The sequence below is a fragment of the Esox lucius genome, chromosome 20 (assembly GCF_011004845.1).
Source record: "Esox lucius isolate fEsoLuc1 chromosome 20, fEsoLuc1.pri, whole genome shotgun sequence".
Lineage (NCBI taxonomy): Eukaryota > Metazoa > Chordata > Actinopteri > Esociformes > Esocidae > Esox > Esox lucius.
This window is the reverse complement of record NC_047588.1, coordinates 26,703,170-26,712,881: the sequence shown is the minus strand read 5'-3', so window position 1 is coordinate 26,712,881 and position 9,712 is coordinate 26,703,170. Positions and strand designations below refer to the sequence as shown.

The window sequence follows — 9,712 nt, the reverse complement described above, 5'->3', positions numbered from 1 at the left end:
TTAAGCAAAAGAGTCTAAAAGTCAATTCGCTCTGTTTGAATTGTCTCAGGAAAAAAATCAATAAAACCAGCTATAAAGAGCAAAGACAGAGAGGAAGAGCTGCTCAGAGGAGATGAGAAACATTCAAAGAGAAATAAATAGGAATTGGAGGGGGACCAATGATGGGATGAAGAAGGTGAGTTGCGGTGATTGTTTGGAAAGAGAACAAAACTTTATGTAAAAATCATCACTATATTTAATACTGGCAACCACTATACATCAGACTTGACACCACTATATTTAATACTGGTAACCACTTTATTTGAGACTGGTCACCACTATTTGTCAGACTGGTATCGACTAAATATCAGATTTGTGTTTGATGTATGTCAGTCTAGTTACCATTATATTTCAGACGGGTAAACATTATATGTCACACTGGTCACCACTATTTGTCAGACTGGTCACCACTATATCTCAGACTGGTCACCACTATATTTCAGACTGGTCACCACTATATTTCAGACTGGTCAACACTATATTTCAGACTAGTCACCACTTTATTTCAGACTGGTCACCACTTTATTTCAGACTGTCACCATTATATTTCAGTTTGGTATCCAACATATTTTGGACTGGTAACCGCTATATATAGGACTGGTCACCACTATATGTCCGACTGGTCACCACTACATTTCATACTTGTCACTGCTATATTCCAGACTCATAATAATCATATTTCAGACTGGTATCCACATTATTTCAGGCTGGTATCCATAACATTTCAGACTGGTATCCACTATATTTTAACACTGTTTTAAATGTTATTTTCCTGTAATCTGGATCTGGATGAATATTCAACTACTGTATGCAGAGGTTTTATCAACCTTAGGGATTTACCCCCTATATCCTTCAGGGTGTCACACCTAGATCATATCCCTCAGGGTGTTACACCTAGATCATATCCCTCAGGGTGTCACACCTAGATCATATCCCTCAGGGTGTTACACCTAGATCATATCCCTCAGGGCGTTACATCTAGATCATATCCCTCAGGATGTCACACCTAGATCATATCCTTCAGGGGTTCACAACTATATCACATCCCTCAAGGTGTTACACCTAGATCTTATACTACAGGGTGTTACACCTAGATCATATCCTTCTGGGGTTCACACCTAGATCATATCATTCAGGGGTTCACACCTAGATCATATCTTTCTGGGGTTCACACCTAGATCATATCCTTCTGGGGTTCACACCTAGATCATATCCTTCTGGGGTTCACACCTAGATCATATCCTTCTGGGGTTCACACCTAGATCATATCCTTCAGGGGTTCACACCTAGATCATATCCTTCTGGGGTTTACACCTAGATCATATCCTTCAGGGGTTCACACCTAGATCCTATCCATCAGGGTGTCACACCTAGATTATATCCCTCAGGGTGTTACTCCTAGAACATATCCTTCGGGGTGTCACACCTATATCATATCCTTCAGGGGTTCACACCTAAATCAGATCCTTCATACATTTTTGAGAAAACATTGAAAAAACACAGCTCGCATGACAGCTTTTGCTAGCAAAACTGATTACATACTAGAACCAACATGTTGTGAAGGTGAATCCAAAATAAACACACAGAAAAGTTTGATCAATCATCTTTTTATTTGGGTTTTTCCATTCGGGGGTTAAACTGTGAAGGAATATTTGTTATTTGCCAAAGATTTTAGATTTTATTCAGAGTGGATGGTCTTGTCTGTGTATTGACTTTACTAGTAACATTGTTTGATGTAATCTCCTCTTGAATAATAAAAAGCAGATTGATTGGTTGATGTACTGGATATCATAAGCATACATCTGTGATAAGGAGGTTAACAGTTAACTTACATGTTTTACTTTCCCCCCTGCTCTTCCCCCTGATCTTCTCGCTTCATCGTCTCCATGATCCAGTCTAAGTACTTCTCCACTTTGGTGTAGTAACCCTTTGTAGAGTCATTTCCCACTTCACAAGGGGAACCCCAGGACACAATGCCTACCAGACGATGTGCTCTGTTCTTTTGGTTCCCTGAACTTAGTCTAGGGTAAAACAATGGGCCGCCACTATCCCCCCTGCAGCTATCTTTCCCATCAGACCCTGCACAGAGCATGTTTTCAGTGAAAACCATACGTTTGTTGTTGGGCAAAGAAGGTGTGTCTTCACACTTTTTTTGCTCCAATCTTGTCACTTCTGTGTAACGCAAAAATTGGCTTTTTTCATTTATTTTGGTCTTATCTTTAGTCTCTTTTGCCCCCCACCCTGAAACGCCCCCTACTTGTTGCTCTTTCAGCCCTCCATCTACATCAGGCAGACATACAGGGAGAACTGTGGGCCCCAACTTCACCCTGGAAGACATTCTGATGAGAGCTATGTCGTTGTCATAGTTAGTGCGTTCATTACCAAGGATGCCCTTCACATAGTTAGGGTGAATGATGATCTTCTTTGTCTTCATAACAACTGTATCTTTCTCATCTTCTTTTCCTTTCAGTGCATCTATCAGTCCTCCAAAAAATGTAATAGGGCTTTCCTCGTACCCATCCACTACATGAGCTGCTGTGAGAGCCCACCGGTCATTGATCAGTGATGCCCCTCCTCTTCTGGGATATTTTGTCAAAAGCTGCCAGGGTATCTCTTCCAGTTTTGCTGCTCTGCCCCCCATAATTCTTCCACTGCTAGAAGGAGCTTCTTCTGGAATCCCACACACTAGAAGATAGACAGTCTAGTTAAACATCTGAACAACACAGTGGATCACTGACATTGTTAACAGCCAAGATAGCATCATGCAGCTGAAAGGTTATAGTGAAGCATACCTTCAATGCACTTGGGAAAACTTTGTTGGCCATTGACAGATGTCCACTTGCCGCTGGCCTCGCAGATGTACTTCTCTAAAGGACCAGAAGAGAAGATAAAGCAAAAGTGGTGGCAACAGCCTAAGGTAGTCCAACAGTCTGAGCCGCAATCTGCAGCACAGGTTCTAATCCAGACCGAAAATATCTAGAAAAACTTCTTATATATCTTTCCTCACTGTATCTATCAGTAAAGTAAAAACAGCTAAAAATCTATTCCAACAAAAGGTAGATCAGAGGTTATACATTGGGTCATTATTCAATAGCCAAAACCCACATAGCTGGGGTTTTGGCTATCGGGCTCAGAAAGCATTTGGCAGTTATACAGTAGACACTATATACAAAAGACCAAGGAAAAAGGATTGGGACAGAATGGAAGGTTTACAGGTACATAAAGGTGGAACACCAAAAGAGCTGTAGGTTAATAGGTTAATATTGCCTCACCATCCCACTCCAATTTGTAGTATTTGGATTCACACTCGAACTGGATCTCATCAAGAAACAGAGTGTTTGGATTTTTATCCACCAGTTTAAGGACTTCATCAGAAATGTCTGGTTGTCCACAGTTGACAGCTAGAGGGAGACAGAGCACACAATGTTGTGACAAAAACCAATCGCTTTAAATATACAGCTCCGGAAAAAATTATGAGACCACTGCACCTTTTTCTTTCCTTGCCAAAAAAGTTGAAAAGGAAAGTTTTGAGTGAGGAACAGAAGTGTTCCATTTGCAGTGGTCTCTTAATTTGAACCCTTCTGTTCCTCACTCAAAACCTTCCTTTTTGACTTTTTTGGAAAGGAAAGTAAAAGGTGCAGTGGTCTCATCATTTTTTCCGTAGCTGTAGAAACATATTCTGACACAACACAACATTTTTATGTTAAAAAGGAAAGTTAAAACTAAAAGAAATGTTGTTAGAGTTAATGGTCTTACTGACATACTTAGTGACTCACTGATATATTTGTTAGAACATTAATATTTATATGTATTGTGTGTTCATCATACAGTTGTTGAAGTGGTTTTCCCATCTCACTCACGTTCACAGTGCTGTACAGGACTCCATTCACCTGTCCGTTGGCATGACGACTTATACGCATCGTCGCCCTATGCAAGAGAACACATGGAGATAGTAGTGAACAACCGTTCAATAAGTCATACCATTGAGAGCTTACAGTTTGTTTTAGTTTGTCTTCAGTTCCTCTTCAGTACCAAACCAAGCTCTTGGGATTCATAGAACTATTGAGTATAGCCAGTGCTTGACTTGGGACGGAAGAGTACAGAAAGGGCGTAACGGCACTTCTAATTTTGGGCAAACAGCATACCGGTTCCCTTTTAAGGCAGAAGAGCTGTCGGGGACATCTTGGATAGGATACTTTAATGGAACAAGCTTTATTAACACATCCATTTTGATGAACATAGTCTAATGTGTGATGTGTCATGTGTCAAGTGTTAAATAAAGCAAAACTAAATTCCAACCACTAATAAATGGACAGTACTGTAGCCCACTCACTGTGTCCAGAACACTTCCTGGGTCACATGTCACTGTGACTGTGTCACCATGGTGATATTCAGTTTGCTGTGGAGTCATGGTAGATTTGGAGGTCACAATTCCTGGGCACGTCTTTGCTGCAAGGAAACCCGTCCTAAATCATCATTTCATTTAGATTCTGCATGCACTGTTTAATCTAGAAAGAAGTTAGTTTTTTCGTCTCTATTTGTAATGTAGGACATATTTATTGTCCTTTTTTATTGATCATATTTTGCACATAAATGGTATCATGTGATCTGAAAGGGTGGGTTCCATACGTGTGACACTGTAGCGGAGGGTGAATCCTTTGTTGGACCCCTGTCCGTCGGCGGAGAAGACAACACGGGCGTGGTGGGCCTTGGTGTGGAGAGGGGATGGGGGGGCCACGCTGCCACAGAACGGCCCTAGAGTCCCAGCGGAAGTCTCAACCTTAAATACAACATGGTGTACTAAGAAAGCAGGATATGCATCAGCCACACGCCACAAACAGAAGGCGAGAGCGGGAATGTTGCAGAGGAAACAGGGGGGAATACAGGCGAGTGGCTGAATGTCCTCCAAGAACAGCTGAACTTCTTGTCATAGGGTTGTTTCACTTTCATGGGAGCGCGTGCAGCACAGTGAAGATTAGAAGAAACAATGGCGGGTCCAGGCTCTACAGAAACGACCCACCGTGAGCGCGTCCACGCAGCGCCCGTCCGCCCTCTGCTCCACGTCAAAATCCCCGGTGAAGTGCAGGAGGAGCTGCAGGTGGTCCTCTACCGACAGGGTGTATGAGCAGCGGGCGTGCTCGGCGTACGGGTGGGGCCAGGACGGGCTGGAAACCACGCCACGCAGTGAGCCTGACAGGTCCTCGGTGCAACTCACTATTGTGGAGACACACAATCGACATCACGACCAGCATCAACATTAAGGGTAGGCGTTACATTCTAAAACGAAACCAAGCAAGAAGCGTGGAACGCTCCTCTTCATTGTTTTGTAACGTCGTAACGTCGCTTACATTTAGTGCACTCCTCTTGAGATGCTTTTTTAATGTTTTTGGTAACATTTTGTTGATATTTAGGAATGAGAGAGAGGGGTGGTGCTCCTAGTTCCAGTGTCACTACTACACACACAGTGCTGTTAGGACAACTTCTCTACACACACAGTGCTGTTAGGACAACTTCTCTACACACACAGTGCTGTTAGGACAACTTCTCTACACACACAGTGCTGTTAGGACAACTTCTCTACACACACAGCACTGTTAGGACAACTTCTCTACACACACAGTACTGTTAGGACAACTTCTCTACACACACAGCACTGTTAGGACAACTTCTCTACACACACAGCACTGTTAGGACAACTTCTCTACACACACAGTACTGTTAGGACAACTTCTCTACACACACAGTACTGTTAGGACAACTTCTCTACACACACAGTGCTGTTAGGACAACTTCTCTACACACACAGCACTGTTAAGACAACTTCTCTACACACACAGTACTGTTAGGACAACTTCTCTACACACACAGTACTGTTTGGACAACTTCTCTACACACACAGCACTGTTAGGACAACTTCTCTACACACACAGTACTGTTAGGACAACTTCTCTACACACAGCACTGTTTGGACAACTTCTCTACATATACAAAACTGTAAGGACAACTGATATTTTCTCCTGTGTCTAAAGCAATCTTTGTTAGCATCAGCAGCATAATGTTTTTCCGTCATCATTATTACATCATTCTTCATCATTTCCCCAGCTTCTCCTTATTGTGCCCACAATAGCTCTTCCACCTCCTGTCTTTTCTTTCACTTCCTCTTCAATCTTTCCTGCCCTCCTTGGCCATATTCAAAAATCCCTCAGGTGCCTTAATGCCAATACACGCCAGTCATATGTGACATAAATTTCAACTAATCAAAATTCAGAGTTCGCATCATATATGCATATGTATTAATACCTGTGCACGTGTGTTCGTCAGTGTCCAGGTAGTAACCAGGGCGACAGGAGCATTGGTAGCCTCCAATGTAGTTGTGGCAGAACTGGGTACAGCCGTTGTCTGGGTCCTCCTCGCACTCATCAAAGTCTGACAACAGGCAGGTTCAAAGACAGACTAAAGAAACCATCTGATCTAAATAAGGCCTCACTACACAAACCAACAAAACTAACATTTCACATGGCCTTTTCATTCTCACCTTGCAGAGTATAAAACCCCCTGAATCCAGTGTGTCTCTTGGTGTTGGAGTAGTCAGAGTGGAATGACAGAGAAAGACACCCTTTCGCAGAGGAGAGGAGCATGGGATTCACCATGGAATCAAGGTCCTTGAATGACTTTTCACCACACAGAACATCTATCTGGTTTCCATCTGCGAAGATCTATAAGAGGGGTGCGAGGAATGAACAGGAGCTGATCAACACATGGACACCACATAGTGACCTCTGGTAACATGGGACATCTGTTCAATTCACACGCATGGTTTTCATTGTACTTCAGACCCTGACCCCACGACACTGACCTCTAACAGTACACACTGACCTCTAACAGTACACACTGACCTTTAACAGTACACACTGACCTTTAACAGTACACACTGACCTCTAACAGTACACACTGACCTTTAACAGTACACACTGACCTTTAACAGTACACACTGACCTCTAACAGTACACACTGACCTCTAACAGTACACATTGACCTCTAACAGTACACACTGACCTCTAACAGTACACACTGACCTCTAACAGTACACATTGACCTCTAACAGTACACACTGACCTCTAACAGTACACACTGACCTCTAACAGTACACACTGACCTCTAACAGTACACATTGACCTCTAACAGTACACACTGACCTCTAGGGCATCATGCTCGCAGCCGTCACTGTCCTCCACGTCCAGGTGTGTCAGAGTGAGGGCCACGACATGGCCTGGAGGGGCACATCTGCTCCAGTTCAGACTGGAATCAGGTGGGTAACCACGGGGATAACCTGGAGACTCCACCCACCCTGAGAGGATTGACGCGGTGGCGTGGAGGGGCAAGAGGAACAGGCAGAGACTGGGGGAGAGAAACTAGGTTTAAATAAATTAGACATACAAAAATAAAATAGAACATATGAAGAGAGAACAATATAGACTAAGTCTGTTAGATTTATTGAGGGTGAAAAATACATTTAAATAATTACAGTGAGGGAAAAAGGTATTTGATCCCCTGCTGATATTGTACGTTTGCCCACTGACAAAGAAAATATCAATCTATAATTTTAATGGTAGGTTTGAACAGTGAGAGACAGACAGACAACAAAAAAATCCAGAAAAGCACATGTCAAATTAGTTATAGTTATAAATTGATTTGCATTTTAATGAGTGAAATAAGTATTTGATCCCCTCTCAATCAGAATGATTTCTGGCTCCCAGATCTTTTATAAAGGTAACAAGCTGAGATTAGGAGCATTCCCTTTAAGACACCTGTATAAAAAGACATCTGTCCACAGAATCAATCAATCAATCTGATTCCAAACTCTCCACCATGGCCAAGACCAAAGAGCTGTCAAAGGATGTCAGGGACAAGATAATAGACCTACACAAGGCTGGAATGGGCTACAAGACCATCACCAAGCAGCTTGGTGAGAAGGTGAAAACAGTTGGTGAGATTCGCAAATGGAAGAAACACAAATGAACGATCACTCTCCCATGCAAGATCTCTCCTCGTGGAGTTGCAATGATCATGAGAACGGTGAGGAATCAGCCCAGAACTACACGCAAGAATCTTGACAATGATCTCAAGGCAGCTGGGACCATAGTCACCAAGAAAAAAATGTATAACACATTACACTGTGAAGGACTGAAATCCTGCAGCGCCCACAAGGTCCCTCTGCTCAAGAAAGCACATGTACAAGCCCGTCTAAAATTTGCCGATGAACATCTGAATGATTCTGAGGAGAACTGGGTGAAAGTGTTGTGGTCAGATGAGACCAAAATCGAGCTCTTTGGCATCAACTCAACTCGCCGTGTTTGGAGGAGGAGGAATGCTGCCTATGACCCCAAGAACACCATCCCTACCGTCAAACATGGAGGTGGAAACATTTTGCTTTGGGGGTGTTTTTCTGCTAAGGGGACAAGACAACGATGGACGGGGCAATGTATCGTCAAATCTTGGGTGAGAACCTCCTTCCCTCAGCCAGGGCTTTGAAAATAGGTCATGGATGGGTATACCAGCATGACAATGACCCAAAACACACGGCCAAGGCAACAAAGGTGTGGCTCAAGAAGAAGCACATTAAGGTCCTGGAGTGGCCTAGCCAGTCTCCAGACCTTAATCGCATAGAAAATCTGTTGAAGGAGCAGAAGGTTCGAGTTGTCAAAAGTCAGCCTCGAAACCTTAATGACTCAGAGAAGATCTGCAAAGAGGAGTGGGACAAAATCTCTCCTGAGATGTGTGCAAACCTGGTGGCCAACTACAAGAAACGTCTGACCTCTGTGATTGCCAACAAGGGTTTTGCCACCAACCATAAGTCACTGTTCAAATAAACCTACCATTAAAATGACAGAATGATAATTTCTTAAACTTACAAAACCAGCAGGGGATAAAATACTTTTTTCCCTCACTGTAATTACAGAGAATAATTACTAAATTAGCCCTTTATGGATTTATTTTAATGTACAGTATCATTAACTTAAAGTTAAAAATAAAATACACCATATATCTCCAGAAGGAAACTGTCAATATTTACTTACACTTTTTATACTAATCAGAGCTGGCAGTTTAAATGCATGTAAATTAGCCATATACCATGTTAAATAAATGTTTTTAATCTAGAGGATATGAAAAACATGTACCTACCTCACTGCTGGCATGGTGAGGAACTGATCACTTCTGCCTCAGCAAATACACACACTCAGTGGTTTTCCTGTATTCCTTTTTCACTCTCCTATTCTTGCTTCACTTCTCAACTTTCTCTCTCTCTCTATCCTTGTTTTAAAGACTTAGTTGTTTGGTGAAATGTATTTAGGTGTTTGCTTTCTGGTCACATTGTTCAATGGGTCAGAGGGTCGTGAGGAGAGAATTAGACCGGGAGACAGAAAGAACCCAGAGAGAGACAAATATTAACAACAGACCAAAAGGACAAAGGTGGTGGCCTTGGATGGTCCAGCCATCTGAGTCACTGCCTCTGGGCATGATGGCTTTGAATCTGGCCCACTGCTTTTTCAACAGGAAAATCCCAATTTCCTGTCCAATAAAGTGCAACCTATGCCTGGAAATGCATATCGTTCTGTCTTCATCTACTCATTTCTAATCAAATCTTTCAGATCAGCATAATTGCTTCCATGGC

General features: G+C 42.6%; 1 protein-coding gene across 1 annotated transcript; it reads right to left on the bottom strand.

Moving 5' to 3' along the window:
* Positions 1-1,636: 1,636 nt before the first annotated feature.
* LOC105009774 (complement C1s subcomponent) lies at positions 1,637-9,661 on the bottom strand. The gene is made up of 11 exons (XM_034288643.1): positions 9,223-9,661; positions 7,236-7,437; positions 6,575-6,755; positions 6,340-6,465; positions 5,060-5,253; positions 4,669-4,819; positions 4,373-4,488; positions 3,900-3,966; positions 3,312-3,440; positions 2,832-2,906; positions 1,637-2,724 (listed from the first exon to the last, which is right to left on the bottom strand). The coding sequence occupies exons 1-11, from the start codon at positions 9,234-9,236 to the stop codon at positions 1,877-1,879; spliced, it is 2,103 nt and encodes a 700-aa protein (XP_034144534.1). The 5' UTR covers positions 9,237-9,661; the 3' UTR covers positions 1,637-1,876.
* Positions 9,662-9,712: the final 51 nt, after the last annotated feature.